Source organism: Carassius carassius, chromosome 32, assembly GCF_963082965.1.
Source record: "Carassius carassius chromosome 32, fCarCar2.1, whole genome shotgun sequence".
NCBI lineage: Eukaryota > Metazoa > Chordata > Actinopteri > Cypriniformes > Cyprinidae > Carassius > Carassius carassius.
The window spans coordinates 3,384,714-3,404,359 of NC_081786.1; the positions used below are offsets into that span (position 1 = coordinate 3,384,714).

The window sequence follows — 19,646 nt, forward strand, 5'->3', positions numbered from 1 at the left end:
AAAGCAGCTCAACAACATGAAGTTTTAACCTTCATACTTCACCAAATGTAAGTCGTTCTTTGAAAAGTGAGTAATATTAGATTTGAGCCACATGTATGTGGTCAAAGTATATGCACAGCCCCTTGGTTTGTCTATTCCTGTCAGGACAAATCTTAATGCTGTAGCATGTAAAACTAGAAAAGCAGAGCCTCTCAGCTTCAACAACACTGAAAGCATATATGCCATTCCTGCATGGCAATACTGCATGTAGAAAGGCTTTGAGGAACTTACTGGCATGAACTTAGTTCAGACCTGAACATCTTCAAGATCAGCTGGAACACCAACGGCAAGCCAGACGTCTTTACTGATGCTCCTAAATCTAAAATGATGCAAATCCATGAAGGTTTAATCAGTGTTTAACATTTAGTGAAAGGCCTTCCCAGAAGGGTTTAACATTTAACATACAGGGAAAGGTTCATGCTTTCTGAACAGAAAACATCGCTCCTCAAACGTTTGCAACAAAGTTGGAAGCACAGAATTCTCTAGAATGTCATTAATATTTGTCTCTAAAATTGCTGTAATAGTGAAACCTGTTATTATTTAGGGAGTGCCACATACTATCCACAATTTCATAATGGATTATTTATATAAATAGGTGGGCCATGTGAACTGGATTTCTGGTTTGACTTTTGATAGTTTTAGTTTTCTAAATTATTTAATTGGATTTACTATGCTTAAGTGACATTAAATTAAATCATTTGACTGTTTAATTGCTTTAAATACAAAATAAAATCAAGTGCTTCCCCTCATAGTCCCATGAGAAGATCTGTGCTTCATTTTTACAACTTTGAAATTAAAGTTTGCTTAAAAAGTTTAAATAAAAAATTATAGTTATTCCACACACAATAGGAGCTATTTTGAGTGACTCAATGCAGTCATTGGAATCTACATAAACACATGCGATGGATAAAGAAGCATAATCATTTATCATGCGATAAAAACATTAATTGTAGAGGTTGTCCCTCGGTCATCCCGGGACTCCTGTTCTCTCTCCCACTGATGCGTCGAGGCGTGCCAATGTGTTCATGTGATGCAGGCAGGATGTCTCCTAAAAGAGTTTGCATCGAGCTCAACGGCATCACTTCTGAGTCTGACCACCGTTCAGCACTCATCTTCGGGTATTCCCCCTTTTGCTTTGCAGTTACATCGGGTGAAAGGAAAGAGACCGAAGAGAACGAGAGAAGGATTGTGAAATGGGAGCTACGGCATCCTCCGCGCAACGGGACAGCAGATGTGAGGAGGACGCAGCGGCGGAGGAGCTCCCTGCAGCGGCGAGCGATGCTCGGGATGAAGGCGGTGCTGATAACAAGGTAGAATGCATGAACCAGCCTCCTGCTGCAGAGAAATGCTTCACAAAGTTTCAAAGACCCAAGCTCTGAATCTAAAGACACACAACTCAAAACATAGTGTGCTGCCTCCGTTACGGCATTTTTGAGGTAATGCAGAACATTAGGCTATATGATGCTCAAAATTATGTGTAGGTAGACAGGAACAATTTATTGTTCAGTGCTGCTCTTTTTAGCTGAGGAGAAGGGATTTCCAAGTTTTGTTTTGTTTATATATCAGGTAGCCTACTTTTAGGACTTATAAAATAGTGTGGACTTTGGTGCTTTGGCAAGTTGGCACATTTGTGAAAAAGTAGAGAGGAAAGTCAGAGAAAATAGAGAGTCTTCATTACAGGATAAGATTTTCAGATACAGCTGACTAAAGCAATTTACTCAACTTTGAAACAATTTTCACCCAGAAATTGCAAGTAAATGTCTTAATATATACAAAAATAGCACGTATACACATTGGATTAAACATGGAATTTTGATGTATAGAAAGACTGAAATAGTATTTTGTTGTCATACTATCAGGGCTTAATTTGTGCCGGTGTTCTGTCGATTTGTGCTGCCTTGTCGAAAAATGCTACCTCCCATTAAAACCAATGGTAGCATAATTCGATAGCGAAAAGTGTTACCTATCAGATTTTGCTTCATGCATGATATTAATAAGGTGTGAGGCTTTATTAACATGTACACCTACCCCAACCCTAAACCTACCCTTACAGTATGATAAATACAGTGTTGGTAGCATAATCTGATAGGTAGCATTATTTGTCAGAACACCTGAACAAGCCGGATCCGGATCCGGCACCTCCGAAATCTGATCCGGCACCTTATTTTGGCGGATCCCCTCCTCCAGGGGCTGCGTTTCATTATGGCAGACAGAGAATAGCCAGATATGTGCCGTGAAAAATTATCCAAAATTCATATCTCTATAATACGTTATTATTATTTTAAATCAGAGGGTTTTTACAAATATTTAGCCAATGATACGTATCTAAAATAGCTTGTCAGTAAAACTTTATAATGCCATGGGTTCCTCAAGCTCTTGCTAAACCTCGTCGTCACCTCACGCGCCTTCACTCAGATGGACGCGCGCGCACAGCCTGGAGGAGACAGATCGTTTTTGCAAACCAAGGGTAAACAAATAACAGTTTGAGACATGATTTTCTTCAGTCAAACACTATGTCTGTAAAGGCTATTGTGTGTACTTGAAGACTGGAAAAGTAGGTTTTTTTGCCATCTAGCCAATATACTTTTTTACGTTTTAAATATCCTGTGCATGAGCACTTTATCGTTTATATCATGAGATTTTTGCCAAGTGTATTAAACAGCAAAAAAAAAAAAAACTGAGCGCCCATATAGCAACAATAAACGTTATATCCTAGCCTGTAAAAGGTGAGACAGCATATAATGCGCTGCACTTCCCTCAGATGCGGACAAAACTCAGATCTCCTCATTCGCTGTCAGGGGCGATTCTAGGATTTTCATTTTAGGGGGGCTCAAAATGATTTAAAAAAAAAAAAATAGTTTATACTCTAATGCTCATTATTAACTAGTTTCATTCATTCATCCAGTAACTTGCATATGGCACAGTTTTATAATCAATGAGGTACCGAATGTGAGTTATTTAGGGGGGTTCGGGGGCATGCTCCCCCGAGAAAATTTTGATTTCTCCGATCTACGTACATATGTGCATTTTAAGATGTTTTGAAGGCCAAAAAAATTGGATGACAATAGCTTTAAAACCATGTGCGGGCAGCTGTTTTTTTTCCTCACCTCATCAGCATCACACTCTTTTTCTCTTGGTTTTTATCTTGCTCTGTCTTTTCCCTCGTAAAGCTGAGCTTTGACTGATATAGGCTTTTTATTTTTGTCTGTCAGTGAAGAAAGTAAACATAGGGTCAACTGATAGGTTGATTTATGAATCATTTTCTCAGACAAAGCTACCAGGAAAGCTAGGTAACTAAGTCCATCAACAATGAAATATAAATTATTTATTTTTTAAGCTTTTTAGCCTTTGTAATCAACAATACGGTTGGTTATTCACCAAGTCACCCCGTGAAAATCTATTTAATTTCAAATCATTTAACTAACCAGCTAAACTTGTATTAATGTAACTGTCTATTGGCAATATGATTAATCTGTTCTATATTTATTTCTATTTATTAAAAATAACAACATGAATTATCAATTTGCCACTTCTATAAATCAAGTAAAGAAAATCACAAATCCCTTTTACTCTTACTCTAATATATGTATGTACACTCCTTCTGATTCATTATTACTTAATACAAAACTATATTTATTAATACAAAACAAAAAAACTCCAAAATAATAATGATGTTCTCTCTCTGGGCCATCTAGTGCTTTCAGATAATGATGTGTGTCTTTAATCATTTCTGTGCATGGCAGCATAATGTAATGCCAAAATACAAAATAATATGTTTTAAAGTTTAAAAAGTAAATAAATAAAATAAATCATGACCGTTTTCTAAAGTATGTTTTCATGGGTGTTAATCGCTTCATTTTTGTAGGAATAAAAAACAACTATCACACAAGGGCTGAAGGTGAACGCAGCGAAACGTATTGATATTGGATGAGAAACCGAGCCGTCCCGTGTTGCTCCCAATGCTCCAGTAACATTACATTATGTAAACTGCAATGCATTTATGACAAAGAACTGCACCGATGCAGATGTAATATCATAGCAATCTATCAATAAATGCACTCACGACACACCTTGTACTCTCTGATGTTCGCGCTGCTCGGCGCCACTGAAGATTGGAAAAATGCGCTAACTCCAAGCAGACTCAGATAAGGGGAGGAGCCGAAACTTGACGCAGCTTGCCGCCGTTTCAAATGAGTTTTTTTAAAGGGGACTGAAGCGATAAAAAATTTATTAATCAAATATTTTTTTAGGGGGGCTGGGTAGAAGTTTAGGGGGGCTGAAGCCCCCTTAAAAGGGCCTAGTGACGCCCCTGTTCGCTGTCAAAAGACCTTGTTAACTCCATTTGAGCTTGTTTTTCATATAGCCTGATGTTAATTGCACGTGTCTGATACAACACCGACACTGACAACGCAGTGTTGTTTAATTATAGATTTTTCCGCCTTTTCTTTCTTTTCCCCTCTGTATTTCAGCAGAGTGTGCCATGAAACTGTTTTATTTGTCAAAACCCATCAGACATCATATTGTTTGTATTTGGTTGCTTAAACTGAACAAAGCACGAAAAATAACTCGTAGGCTACATTATACTCGCGAGCTTTGGATGTGACTGTAAGGGCGCATTGACAGCCTGTGGAGTGCGCGAATACCAAATGGCTTAAAATACTGTGTGCAATGTGTGCAAATTATACATTTTTGTGACAATGCAACAATTACCTGATTAGTCAAGTGACAGTTCTGTCTATGGAAGCATATGGGTAGCGATATTCAATTTGGAATGTAATATGCAAAATGACAATGCAATGTGTAAAATGACAATGCATTTCTGTATTTACATTTACATTTTCCAATACATTTGTGCAACGTTTGGTGCAAAATGAAAATGAAAATTAAATTACATAATTTTCATTTGCCATTTCATACACCAGTTTTAATATGTAAAATGAAAACTAATTTTAACGCTTTATAAGTTGCAAAATTAAAATGAAAATATATTACAGAAATGATTAGATATGTATAACATGTTCAAGCAAAAACTGTGGCAAAATGATCATTTAAATGCTATTTTTCTTAAATGCATTAACACTCACAGTCAAGACACTTACGATTGCATTTTCATTCAGTGTCCCGCAATGAATGTAGCAAAATTCAATGTGCACATTGAAAATGCATTCCGAGCCGATCACGTCTCCGCCCCCTCCCGCCATGTCAATCACTGCGTGAACAAGGCGGGTCTTGCAGAAGGTCTGAGACTCAAATCTCAAGAAGAGATTCTTTCAGGCAGAATAAGAGTCAGTGCAGTACAGTACAGTGAAGCACTGTAATGTCTGAAATCACCGCTCACTGTTAATTAGCATAATATTTGAATCAGATGTAGCTGGGCACATAATTCGTGCTGCTGAGACCTGCAAATTATTTCTAGGTTGTAGTATTGTATGAATATTGTCCCACTGATAAATACAGTGCAAATATTTCTGACTCTTTGGAAAAAAGTGAAGTGGAAATAAAAATCAATAATAGACTGAACAGTTCCATGTCTGTAACATTTACCAATCTCATCTTTTAAGTCATAAGGCACTAGGTATGTGTGTGTGACATTAATAAATAATTGTAAAAATTAATATTGTTACATTTCTGAAATAAAAATAGCAAAATTATCTCTATGCTGCTCAGTGCTCCTGTAGCCTACCCCAGAGCGCCCTCTCGCGGCTGTAGACGGTAATGTTTTCTCTTGGTTCTGAATAAATGCGACTTATATATGTTTTTTTCCTCATCATGACGTATTTTTGGACTGATGCAACTTATACCGAAAAATACTGGTAACATTATTATTTATTATGAGATTAATTGACACAGACTAGAACTTTAATGTTTCACCAAATTCAGCTTAGATCTTCAGACTCGTCTGACTCGTGTTGCTTTGCCAAAAAAATCCTATTAATTTTATTTCATAAATCTAAATATTTATTTCCACTTCACTGTTATCCAAGGAGACGGAACTATTTGCACTATTTTTTATCAGTGGGACAATATTTATACAATACTATAACCTAGAAATAATTTAACGGGGTCTCTTGCAGGTCTCAGCAGCACAAATTATGTGCCCAGCTACATCTGATTCAAATATTATGCTAATTAACAGTGAGCGGTGGTTTCAGACATTACAGTGCATTACTCGCACTGACTCTTATTCTGCCTGAAAGAATGAAAAGACTGTGCTGAAGGTGGAGCGATTCGACCAATCAGATGAAAGGAGCGCTTCAGCGCTGCCCACAAGTGCGAATGAAATATTGAAGCCATAAACTGAAATGATCAAAACGTACACGGACCAACTGTCTTGTCCATGTTCTCTCACTTGAATCCTCTTCTTGAGATTTGAGTCTCTGACCTTCTGCAAGCCCCGCCTTGTTCACGCAGTGATTGACATGGCGGGAGGGGGCGGACACGTGATGGGCTCGGAATGCATTTTCAATGTGCACATTGAATTTTGCTACATTCATTGCGGGACATTGAATGAAAATGCAATCGAAGTGTCTTGACTGTGAGTGTTAATGCATTTAAGAAAAATAGCATTTAAATGATAATTTTGCCACAGTTTTTGCTTGAACATGTTATACATATCTAATCATTTCTGTAATACATTTTCATTTTAATTTTGCAACTTATAAAGCGTTAAAATTAGTATTCATTTTACATATTAAAACTGGTGTATGAAATGCCAAATGAAAATTATGTAATTTAATTTTCATTTTCATTTTGCACCAAACGTTGCACAAATGTATTGGAAAATGTAAATGTAAATACAGAAATGCATTGCCATTTTACATATTGCATTGTCATTTTGCATTTGCATATTTGTTTGTTGAAGAATTTTTTTTTTAAGAATGCCCATAATGCAATAACCTGACTATCATTTGCAGTCATTTAACTGGAGTAATGAGAGTCAAAAGAAAGAAGAGTAGGTGACTTTGTCCTATTTATAGGTGTTTGGCCTAAATTCACTGTATGAACAAAATATGCTCTGGTTCTGGTAGTTCAGATTAGACAATTTAGTTTAGTTTAATAAGAGAGCACATTGTTTGATGTGCATTAATTATATATATACATTTATCACTGAAGGCTTGTGGTCTGAGAAGTTGACATATTTGGATGAACTCAGATGTCATCTGTCAAGTATGTCTGTTAATATTGCAGAAAGAATAAACTACATTTATTCCTCAGTGTCTGGCAAATAATATGGTATCTTTTTTACTTTTACTTGAATTTAATTACATTTAAAAGTGTTTAATCACTACTAAACTGCTTCTTATCATGTGGTTTGAGGTTTGTCCTTTGATGTTTGTTTGCTCTGAATTATTTTATTGGAATACATATGTAGGTTACGAATTTTAAAATGCAATTTCGGTTTTTGAAAAAAAAAAATGTTTATTTCATATCACAATTCCTGTCAGTTTTGGGGTTTGTCAGTGTTTTTTTTTCTTTCTTTTGTATTAATGTGTGCACATTAATGGAGGGATATTTGTAGTGCTCTTATACCCAAAGGATTGATGGAATTCTCCCTTACTGCACTGGGTGCATCGATTTTCCATGTAAAACATGATGAGGTCAGCCATGGTTTAACAGGAAGTCTGTGAGATGGCTTTTAATCAAAGGAGAGCTATGTGATGCTCGGGTTCCATAAAAGTGTTCATTTATTTTGTTTGATAGATCCCAAGGGCCATCTCCTTTAAACTACATTGTAGTTAGACACTTAACATTCAGAAAATATATTATTGTGATAACTTTTGTAAAAATGTTTGGGGAATTTCTTAACTTGAATTCAGACTTCATAGTTGTACTTTTCCGTAGCTTCTTTGGCCTGAGTGAGCCGTGCTGTATATAGACGAGACAAACTGATTGTTGCCAAAAATAGTACAACCCGAATTCCGGAAAAGTTGGGACGTTTTTTAAATTTTAATAAAATGAAAACTAAAAGACTTTCAAATCACATGAGCCAATTTTTTTATTCACAATAGAACATAGATAACATAGCAAATGTTTAAACTGAGAAAGTTTACAATTTTTTGCACAAAATGAGCTCATTTCAATTTTGATTTCTGCTACAGGTCTCAAAATAGTTGGGACGGGGCATGTTTACCATGGTGTAGCATCTCCTTTTCTTTTCAAAACAGTTTGAAGATGTCTGTGCATTGAGGCTATGAGTTGCTGGAGTTTTGCTGTTGGAATTTGGTCCCATTCTTGCCTTATATAGATTTCCAGCTGCTGAAGAGTTCGTGGTCGTCTTTGACGTATTTTTCGTTTAATGATGCGCCAAATGTTCTCTATAGGTGAAAGATCTGAACTGCAGGCAGGCCAGGTTAGCACCCGGACTCTTCTACGACGAAGCCATGCTGTTGTTATAGCTGCAGTATGTGGTTTTGCATTGTCCTGCTGAAATAAACAAGGCCTTCCCTGAAATAGACGTTGTTTGGAGGGAAGCATATGTTGCTCTAAAACCTTTATATACCTTTCAGCATTCACAGAGCCTTCCAAAACATGCAAGCTGCCCATACCGTATGCACTTATGCACCCCCATACCATCAGAGATGCTGGCTTTTGAACTGAATGCTGATAACATGCTGGAAGGTCTCCCTCCTCTTTAGCCCGGAGGACACGGAGTCCGTGATTTCCAACAAGAATGTCAAATTTGGACTCGTCTGACCATAAAACACTATTCCACTTTGAAATAGTCCATTTTAAATGAGCCTTGGCCCACAGGACACGACGGCAATTCTGGACCATGTTCACATATGGCTTCCTTTTTGCATGATAGAGCTTTAGTTGGCATCTGCTGATGGCACGGCGGATTGTGTTTACCGACAGTGGTTTCTGAAAGTATTCCTGGGCCCATTTAGTAATGTCATTGACACAATCATGCCGATGAGTGATGCAGTGTCGTCTGAGAGCCCGAAGACCACGGGCATCCAATAAAGGTCTCCGGCCTTGTCCCTTACGCACAGAGATTTCTCCAGTTCCTCTGAATCTTTTGACGATGTTATGCACTGTAGATGATGAGATTTGCAAAGCCTTTGCAATTTGACGTTGAGGAACATTGTTTTTAAAGTTTTCCACAATTTTTTTACGCAGTCTTTCACAGATTGGAGAGCCTCTGCCCATCTTTACTTCTGAGAGACTCTGCTTCTCTAAGACAAAGCTTTTATAGCTAATCATGTTACAGACCTGATATCAGTTAACTTAATTAATCACTAGATGTTCTCCCAGCTGAATCTTTTCAAAACTGCTTGCTTTTTTAGCCATTTGTTGCCCCCGTGCCAACTTTTTTGAGACCTGTAGCAGGCATTAAATTTTAAATGAGCTAATTAAGTGGATAAAAGTGTAAAATTTCTCAGTTTAAACATTTGCTACATTATCTATGTTCTATTGTGAATAAAATATTGGCTCATGTGATTTGAAATTCCTTTAGTTTTCATTTTATTAAAATTTAAAAAACGTCCCAACTTTTCCGGAATTCGGGTTGTATATAGATAATATGTATAGATAAGAGCTAAAATAATGTAATGACAAATAATTTAAGTATAATTTACTTTGTTAGTCACTCCTTAATCTGTCCTGTCTTTTACATGTAGTTATTACAGAAAAACGGCCGGATCTCCAGTTTGAATGTAAAGACAAGGAACCATGCAGATGAATTAAATGGCAACTTTGAGGAGAGAGTACTTGCAGATGGTATGTAAAACTATATTATTGCTATTACTTTCATTGTTTCCCTTATTTTCTCCCAGTGAAATGAGAACAGCACTTTTTTAATAGTAGTAAATATCAAATATTTTTTGAGTGTACATTTACCATGGCACTTTTCATTCTTAGTTATTTATTTATTCATTGTCAGTTGGCTCAGGGTTTGTTACTCTGAAAGAAGATGGCACAGAGACAATTGAAGACATCCAGGAAATGGAAGCTCTTCAACCAGTAATAAAGAATGAGAGCACAGAGATGGTGGATGCAGATAGTGTGACTGTGAAGGAGGAAGCTGAGGAGGATGATATTAGTGAAGTTGGGTTCAAAAAAATCTTCAGATTTGTTGGATTTAAGTTTACCCTAAAAAAAGACACATGTGAAAACACTGAATCAGATGGACAAGTAGAAAAAGTCACAAGTCCCTCAGAGGACTCCAGTGACACCCAGGAAAACAGTACAGTGGCAGAAAATGAAAACACACCTGATGAGACACGAAAAAGTGAGGTGTCTTCCCAGCCTGATGCAGCTGAACCCTCTCAACAAACAGACAACGAAAAAGAGCTGGATCAAGACATAAAGATAGTGGAACATCATGTGGAGGACACACCTGAGAAAGAACTGGAAAAAGAAGGAAGTCCTGAGCTGGAGGAACCAATGTCACCAATCAAGCAATTCTTTACACAAGGAATTTTTGCCAGTTTAAGAAAGAAAAAGAAAGAAGAGGAAATGCTAAAAGAGAGTAAGGATGACGAAATCAAGAGAATTGAGAGAATGGGTTTAGAAAAGGCCAAAAAAGAAAACAGTAAATGTATATGCCTTGATATCCCTTATATTACATCAGAGGAAGAAAAAGATACACAGGAGAAAGACAATGACACATTGTTACCTGAAGGAGAGCTTCAGAATTCTCTAGAGAAAGATAAGGTACAAGGAAGTCCACTTAAAAGACTTTTCAGGAAATTTTCCACAAAAAGGCAGCGAGAAAGTAAATCTGCAGAAAAGGTGATTGAGGCAGAAGAACAAGTCTCTGAACATCCAAAACCATCATTGGAATTGACAGAGCTCGCAAAAGTGGAGGAACCAGTGGTTGGGGAACCAAAACCTGCTGAAGAGGAGCTGGTGGCTGATGTAAGCCCTCAAGAGTCCAAAAAGAAATCTGACACCACCGCTTCCTGGGAGGCACTGATTTGTGGTGGCTCTGCTAAAAAAAGAGCTAGAAAAACAAATGAGGATGAAACACCAGAGAAAAGAGAAGTATATGAGAAAACAACTGACTCTCCATTTGGAAGTTCAACTGAGGGTGATTATGATCATCTCACATCATCTAATGAACAAAGTGGAAGTCCTGCTGAGGAAGAGATGGGATCCACATGGAAGACGTTAAAAAAAATTGTCACCCAGAAGAGAAAGGTCAGAACTGGAGAAAATAGTACCCCTGAGCAAATACCTTCAGACAGTGAGATGAATAAAGACGAACCGTTTTCTATGAAGAAACTCATTCCAGGGCATAAAAAGAGAAAATCAGATGAAAGGAAAGACCGGACATCCTCCGATGGGGCTGCAAAGGATCATAAAACAGGTGATGAAGATGATGAAACCCAAGCTATTATTCCTCTGTCTGAGTATGAAATAATTGAGCCTGAAAGTCTGAAGGAGTTGCATGAGCAACAAGTTGAAATCACAATAGAACATGAGATGCCAGAGATGACTTCACAAGTGTTAGAACAAGACACATCTAATAACTTGTTGCCAAAAGTTGCAGCTACAGTTCCAATTAACACTGGACCAACAGTCATATGTGGATTACCAGAAGACTTTGAAGAACTTACAGACTTCTTGAGCAAACATCAGCAACTGAGTGATATTCCAGAAGAAGGCATCATTGAGGAAAGCATTGAAACACCAAAATCATCTGCTGAGTGGACAACACAGGATGACACCTTAGCTGAGGACATTGTGGAGTTGACAGCAGATGCGGTCACTGCCCTAGAACCATCAAGTGAACAATTTATTGGGGATGACACTACTGAAATGGTCTCGGCAGTCTTGCAACTAACCAATTCACCCCGGTCATCTGGGCATTTTACACCAGTGTCAGCTGAATATGGCTTACAAACACCAGATGTGATCCTACAGGAAGCTATTCAATCTATCTGCATGACTCCAAGTGTTCAGTCATTAACTACAAAAGATGAAAGCCAAGAATCTCTGGCCGTATCATTTTCACCTTATATTGTACAGTCCTCCACAACAGAGGAAACAAAGGTTTTGGTTGCACATACGAAAACTGAGGCAACAGCAATATGTACAGGAATAGAATCTCAAGAAATAGAATCTGTTGAAGAACATCTCCCTGCACCCTTAGTGGAGGCAATACCTGAAGCAAGTGATGCTGTCCCAACTGAATTAGTCTCTGATAACTTTAAAAATGAAATTGAAGTTGCAGGACTTTGGACAGATGAGGTCTATGAGGCTGAAATTAAGGAACTAAAGACTGAGTATCAGGAAGTAATTGTAAGTGAAAAGGAATCTGCCATTGAAACTGAGCTAAGTGTAGAGCAAGTTATTCAGTTAGTGGCAGAGCCTCTTGTGGGAGAATCAGAGGAAACTTATATGGAGGAACAAAGAGAGGAATGTACAACTGGTATTGAACTCAGACGGGTAATTGAGACAATGCAAAGTGAAGCTGGGCTGGAACAGGTTATGTCAGATTACACCCATGATCCTGAAACAGAGTGTCCACTGCATTTAGTGTTAGAGGAACCTGTATATGGACAACCAGTAGCTGCTGAACCTGAAAAAGACCTCATGCTTTCAGATGTTAAATTGTTCGTTGCTGAGTATGATCAACCTGCATCCACTGAAGTAGTTGAGACTTTGACACATGGTGATATAGACATAAGTAAAGAAGTCAAAGAAATAGAAATTAATGCTTCTGCTGTGGAGTGTCTGGAAGTCACAGCGACTAATAGTATTATAAGTCCGATTCCAGTTCACATACAGGCAGAGACACTGGGGTTAGAAGGGAGTTTAAAATTAGAAGCAGCTGAATCAATACATCTTGAAGCCTGTGAAATACAATTTGACATAAAAGATGCAGTCTTATTAGCAGGTGATTCAGCAGTGACTGTGGAGGACATCAGTGGGAAAATAGAAGAAAACGATTATGAACAAACGGCACAGCAGGACATTAAGGAAATACATGTAGAAGAAGAAACAGGGGATGATGTTGCTTCAGAAGCAGTTAAAAATATTTCAGAAGCTGGAGCCAGAGAACAGCTGCCAGCCAAGGAGGTGTCACTTCCAGAACCAGTATTAGTTGAAGAGACTGAAGAGCACCATAAAGAAGACACTAAAATACATTTGGATGATAAAGTGGAAGACAGTGCAACTGACAGAACGAATAGGATTTTTGTGAAAGAGGAAGAGAAACATGCAGTGAAGGAAGGGCAACCTCTGACAAACACTGGCAGCAATGAAACTCCTACTGATGAATCTCCTGAAATAATTGTTGATCCAGGAAGTGAAATTGGAGACATGGTTTATAAAATAAGAGAACACACAGTTGTTTCTGCATTTTCAAAAGATGTATCTGAGCACACAGAAACACCAGAATTGCCTGACACTAGTTCTGAAGTCATACTAATACCGCTAGAAATAGTATTGCCAGAAGTTGAAGCAGAACCTGTAGCACCAGAAATTGCACAACCAGCGACAACAGAGAATATTAAAACTGGTAAAGTTTTAGAGATGGTTGCCATTATTGAGAAAACAACAAAACAATCTGGGAAAGAGAAGCCTATGGTACCTGAACCAGTAACACAGGTACTTTCAAAATCTAAGCTACAAAAAGCAACAGAACAAGAGGGTGAAGAAATAGATGGTGACCAGTCCCCAGCAATGACATCATCAGAAATGAAAGAAATTGCAGTTCCAGAAGAAAAAGATACAATGGCTGTTGCTCCCAAACCAGAACCAGAAAGGATTGATTCAGATATGACTATGATTAAAGTACCTATAATGGCAGTGCTGGCACTAAATTATACTGCTGCAGAAACAGAGGTTAGTAATATGAGTGAAAAGAAGAATGAAGAAGATGAAAATGCTAGTCTAAAATGTGAATCTCTTGAACAGGTAACAGAAAAGATACTGTCAAATGAGTTGCATGTAGACAAGACAGAAATTAAAGATGAAATACCTGCAGTAATCGAAATAACAACCATTGCACAAGAATCACCACTGACCTCTGAAGTAACAGCAAAAATGCCAGAAGTTGCTGTTTCTGAGATACAGTCACAAGTAGTGAGTGAACTCAGGGCTGAGACATTTGAAGTGAGAGAACCAAAGGTAGAAATTCCTGTGGTATCAGAAGTGAAAGTAGAGACAGTTGTAGTAACTGAGCTGGAAGTGGAGCCACCAGTTGTCACCTCAGTGGCTAAAGAACTTGAAGTAGAAACACCAGTGGTTACATCTATGGCAAAAACAACTGATACTAATAATTCTGCTGTTACATCACAAAATCAAAACATAGACTCTGACACATCAGTGTTAACAACAGTGATCAAAGAACAAGTGGTGGAGATTCCCACTGTTATTTCTGTGGTAGTGACACCAGCTACACCTTTAGATGAATTAACACCAGTTGTAACTCTAGGCAATGGGTCAAAGGATGTACCGCCTGTAAAAGAGACACCTGTCGAAACACCAAATGTCGAATCAGTGATTGTGAAGACTGCTGTGGCCCCAGTAGTGGAGATACAGAATGTGATTCCAGTGGTAGCAACACCAGAATTTGGTTCAGTAATAGTAACAGAAGCTGCATCTCCAGTGGTAAGTACAGGAACAGTGACTACTACAATAGCAGAAAAACCAGTTTTGAGCACAGTTGTAGAAACACCTGTTTTTTCTGTCACAGCAGTAAAATCAACTCCAGCTGCAGTAGAAAAAACAGTAGTGTCCCCTGTATTACAGATCCCAGCCACAGAAACATCTTTTGTGGAGACTACAGCTGTTGTTTCAGTCAAAGAGACTGTACCTCTAGAAGAGGTTACACTAGATGTGACCTCATTTGCAGAAACACATGTAAGCCAAGTAATTGAAACTCTCATTGTCTCCGTCACATCAGTAAAACCAACTGTAGTGGAAGTGGCAAAGACACCAGACACTGAGATACCAGCTATGATTTCAATGACAGTGGCAGAAGCTGTATCTCCTGTAGTAGGTACATCATCTGGAACTCCAGTAGCATCAGAAACAATTATGATCCCAGAAATAAAAACTTCAGTAGTAACTGCAGCTGCAGAGACATCACTTGTGACACCAGCAGTAGAAACACCAGCTCAGATTTCAGTAATTGCAATACATGCAGCACCTCCAGTTACACAAGCAGCAACTGCAGCATCAGAAACATCAGAAGCTGTAGAAACAGCTTTTGTAGAGTCACCTCCAGTTGCAGTGGTTGAGACACCAGTTGTGACCCAAATGGTAGAGACACCAGGTAAGGTTTCAGTGATGGTAACAGATACTGTCCCTCTGGTAGATATTTTAGATGAGACTGCAGCAGTAGAAACACCTGTTGAGTTCCCAGTAGTAGAAACTCGTATTGTAATTTCAGCTCCAGTTGCAGTGGATAAGACACCAGTTGTGACCCCAATGGTACAGACACCAGGTCAGGTTTCAGTGATGGTAACAGAGACTGCACCTCCAGTAGATGTTTCAGCAGTGACTGCAGCAGTAGATACACCTGTTGTGATCCCAGTAGTAGAAACTTCTATTGTAAAGTCAAATCCAGTTGCAGTGATTGAGACACCAGTTGTGACCCCAGTGGTACAGACACCAGGTAAAGTTTCAGTGATGGTAACAGAGCCTGCACCTCCAGTAGTTATATCAGTGGTTACTGCAGCAGTAGAGGCACCTGTTGTAATCCCAGTAGTAGAAACTCCTATTGTAAAGTCAACTCTAGTTGCAGTGGTTAAGACACCAGTTGTGACCCCAGTAGTACAGACATCAGGTCAGGTTTCAGAGAAGGTAACAGACACTACACCTCCAGTAGTTGTTTCAGCAGTAACTGCAACAGTAGAAACACCTGTTATGATCCCATTAGTAGAAGCGCCAGTTGTAAAGTCAACTCCAGTTGCAGTGGTTGAGACACCAGTTGTGACCCCAGCGGTACAGACACCAGGTAAGGTTTCAGTGATGGTAACAGAGCCTGCACCTCCAGTAGTTGTATCAGTGGTTACTGCAGCAGTAGAGGCACCTGTTGTAATCCCAGTATTAGAAACTCCAGTTGTAAAGTCAACTCCAGTTGAAGTGGTTAAGACACCAGTTGTGACCCCAGTTGTACAGACATCAGGTCAGGTTTCAGAGAAGGTAACAGACAGTACACCTCCAGTAGTTGTTTCAGCAGTAACTGCAACAGTAGAGACACCTGTTGTGATCCCAGTAGTCGAAGCGCCAGTTGCAAAGTCAACTGCAGTTGCAGTGGTTGAGACACCAGTAGTGACCCCAGCGGTACAGACATCAGGTCAGGTTTCAGAGAAGGTAACAGACACTACACCTCCAGTAGTTGTTTCAGCAGTAACTGCAACAGTAGAAACCCCTGTTATGATCCCAGTAGTCGAAGCGCCAGTTGTAAAGTCAACTGCAGTTGCAGTGGTTGAGACACCAGTAGTGACCCCAGCGGTACAGACATCAGGTCAGGTTTCAGAGAGGGTAACAGACACTACACCTCCAGTAGTTGTTTCAGCAGTAACTGCAACAGTAGAAACACCTGTTATGATCCCAGTAGTCAAAGCGCCAGTTGTAAAGTCAACTGCAGTTGCAGTGGTTGAGACACCAGTAGTGACCCCAGCGGTACAGACATCAGGTCAGGTTTCAGAGAAGGTAACAGACACTACACCTCCAGTAGTTGTTTCAGCAGTAACTGCAACAGTAGAAACACCTGTTATGATCCCAGTAGTAGAAGCATCAGTTGTAAAGTCAACTCCAGTTGCAGTGGTTGAGACACCAGTAGTGACCCCAGTGGTACAGACACCAGGTCAGGTTTTAGTGGCAGTAACAGAAGCTACTCCTCCAGTAGTTGTTTCAGCAGTAACTGCAACAGTAGAAACACCTGTTATGATCCCAGTAGTAGAAGCACCAGTTGTAAAGTCAACTGCAGTTGCAGTGGTTGAGACACCAGTAGTGACCCCAGTGGTACAGACATCAGGTCAGGTTTCAGAGAAGGTAACAGACACTACACCTCCAGTAGTTGTTTCAGCAGTAACTGCAACAGTAGAAACACCTGTTATGATCCCAGTAGTAGAAGCACCAGTTGTAAAGTCAACTCCTGTTGTAGTGGTTGAGACACCAGTAGTGACCCCAGCGGTAAAGACACCAGGTCAGGTTTTAGTGGCAGTAACAGAAGCTACTCCTCCAGTAGTTGTTTCAGCAGTAACTGCAACAGTAGAAACACCTGTTATGATCCCAGTAGTAGAAGCACCAGTTGTAAAATCAACTGCAGTTGCAGTGGTTGAGACACCAGTAGTGACCCCAGTGGTACAGACATCAGGTCAGGTTTTAGAGAAGGTAACAGACACTACACCTCCAGTAGTTGTTTCAGCAGTAACTGCAACAGTAGAAACAACTGTTATGATCCCAGTAGTAGAAGCACCAGTTGTAAAGTCAACTCCTGTTGTAGTGGTTGAGACACCAGTAGTGACCCCAGTGGTACAGACATCAGGTCAGGTTTCAGAGAAGGTAACAGACACTACACCTCCAGTAGTTGTTTCAGCAGTGACTGCAGCAGCAGAAACACCTGTTGTGATCTCAGTAGTGGAAAGGTCAGTTGTGAGCCTAGTACTAGAAACTACCACAGAAGCACCAACTGCAATTGCAATGGCAGAGAGACCTGTTATGATCCCAGTGGTACAGACACCAGTTCTGGTTTCAGTGATTGCAAAAGAGGCTGCACCTCCAGTATTTCTACCAGCAGTGACTGCAGGAGAAGAAGTTAAGCCACCAGTGGTAGAGACACCAGTTTCAGTACCAGAAGCACCTGCTGTGATCCTAGCAGTACAAACACCAATGACAGAACAAGTAGCACAGACACGGACAACACCAGCCATGGTCTTAGTAAAGGCAACATCAGTTGTAACTGGGATGGAGGCACCCACTGTGACTACATTAGAAAAGGCACGACAGGAAACACCACTAGCAGAGACACATTTATCCCATGGGATGATGGGACCAGCTGTTGCCACAGTTATAGTAGCAACAACTCCACCTGTTGCTACACCAGAAGTAAAGAAAACAACGTTGCAGGTAGTTGAACAGGAGAAAAAGGAAGCAAAGTCAGAGGCTTCAGTTGTGTCTAAAGATGTTGAACCACCATTTGTGGCTGCGAAAGAGGTAAAGATATCAGTTTTAACTCAAGAGTGTATATCAAATGAAAAAAATGGGAAGGCTTCCTTGCGGCATACTTCAACAGAACCTCAGTCAGAGGTAGAGGAGGATGTGTGGGAGGATGCTGTAGATAACATTGGAGATTCCCCATGTCAGGTGACATGCACAGAGGATGCGCCCCAAGATACTGCTGCTAAACAAACATCTGATGCTGCAATTTGATAGTGGCGTGCTACACCAGATGAAAGATTTGATGAGTTGGTAAGTCATTTTATTATATTGCATTCAGTTATCAGTCATTTTTGATGTTAGATTTTTTTTTAATCATAACAAATTCTGTAATTTCAGATGCAAGTTTAACAAGGATAATTAAGAACATTTTACACCTGGAGGAGGCTGTACTCAGCACAAGTTGGGATTCACATTTCTGACAACAAAAAAATGTAAAGTAAAACTGCATCATTAAAGTTCCATTAAGCAAAGGTGAAACCAAAAACAGTAGTTATTCAGTGGAGAGGCTGTTTTTTTGTATCATCAACTATTTTTTTTTACTTTCATGCAGAAAATATTTTAACATATAAACCCCTTCAAAAGCAGCTATTTTGTCATATATTTACTGAGGATATTTGTCATAAATGTATGAATTGTTTTATCATTATTCAGACATTAGCATAAGCTTATGCCACATGATATCCTGTTGTAAGAAAATGATTGTCATTGTAAAAGGATGTGCAATTCCTGGTATTTAAAGATATTCACTAAATCAAAGGTAATTTCCATTTTGAACCATCATATACAATTCAATTCATTTCAAGTTTATTTGTATAGTGCTTTTTACGATACAGATCATTGCAAAGCAACTTATTTTAAAATTAAGTTTCTACAATATTTATATATACCTCTTGATATGCATCTAGGATACATTTATTTTATACTCAGTATTCAGTCAGATGTAGACAATTACTGAAACTGACAGATTGTTTAATTTGTTTTACAAAGAACAGTCAAAATCTTATCAAACTTATGATTTATTTTTTGTTGCCATGTCATTGTTATGACTATTGTTTTTGTAATTAACAATTTTAATATACAGAAACACCCAATTTTAGAAAATATTTGTGACTATATTTTTGGCATAAAAATTTAAGCATGCAATCTAAAGTTGCAACTACTGACTTTTCCCCATGTAAGTTTTTTTTATTTTTCCCTGAGTATCAAAACACTCTGTACTGCATACGATTGTTCCAGTTGAGCATTTTTGTTCATATTATACAGCCTGCCTTGCCTGTATTACAGAGGTTTGCATCTGGCCTGATGCAATAAGCCATGACAGTATTGAAAACAAATTTTTAACATATTCTTATATATTGCTAAGTAGTGTTCGAAACCAGATGTACAGGCTATGCATCTTTAAAGAAATTGCAATATTAACAATCAACTAAATACAAGAGTGTAGTATTGTTCCTGGATTTTGCAACATTTAAAAATGTATG

At 38.8% G+C, this 19,646-nt stretch overlaps 1 protein-coding gene across 1 annotated transcript; it reads left to right on the plus strand.

Moving 5' to 3' along the window:
• Positions 1 to 1,097: 1,097 nt before the first annotated feature.
• On the plus strand, positions 1,098 to 18,897 carry akap12a (A kinase (PRKA) anchor protein 12a). Its single transcript, XM_059521153.1, has 4 exons — positions 1,098 to 1,349; positions 9,660 to 9,759; positions 9,923 to 18,414; positions 18,502 to 18,897. The coding sequence occupies exons 1-3, from the start codon at positions 1,233 to 1,235 to the stop codon at positions 18,373 to 18,375; spliced, it is 8,670 nt and encodes a 2,889-aa protein (XP_059377136.1). The 5' UTR covers positions 1,098 to 1,232; the 3' UTR covers positions 18,376 to 18,414; positions 18,502 to 18,897.
• Positions 18,898 to 19,646: the final 749 nt, after the last annotated feature.

Bases quoted from the DNA above. Each gene is read 5' to 3' on its own strand.
- akap12a (XM_059521153.1), top strand. From the start codon at position 1,233: ATGGGAGCTACGGCATCCTCCGCGCAACGGGACAGCAGATGTGAGGAG. The intron at 1,350-9,659 runs GTAGAATGCATG...TTTTACATGTAG, and splicing joins AAGGCGGTGCTGATAACAAG to TTATTACAGAAAAACGGCCG. The intron at 9,760-9,922 runs GTATGTAAAACT...ATTCATTGTCAG, and splicing joins GGAGAGAGTACTTGCAGATG to TTGGCTCAGGGTTTGTTACT.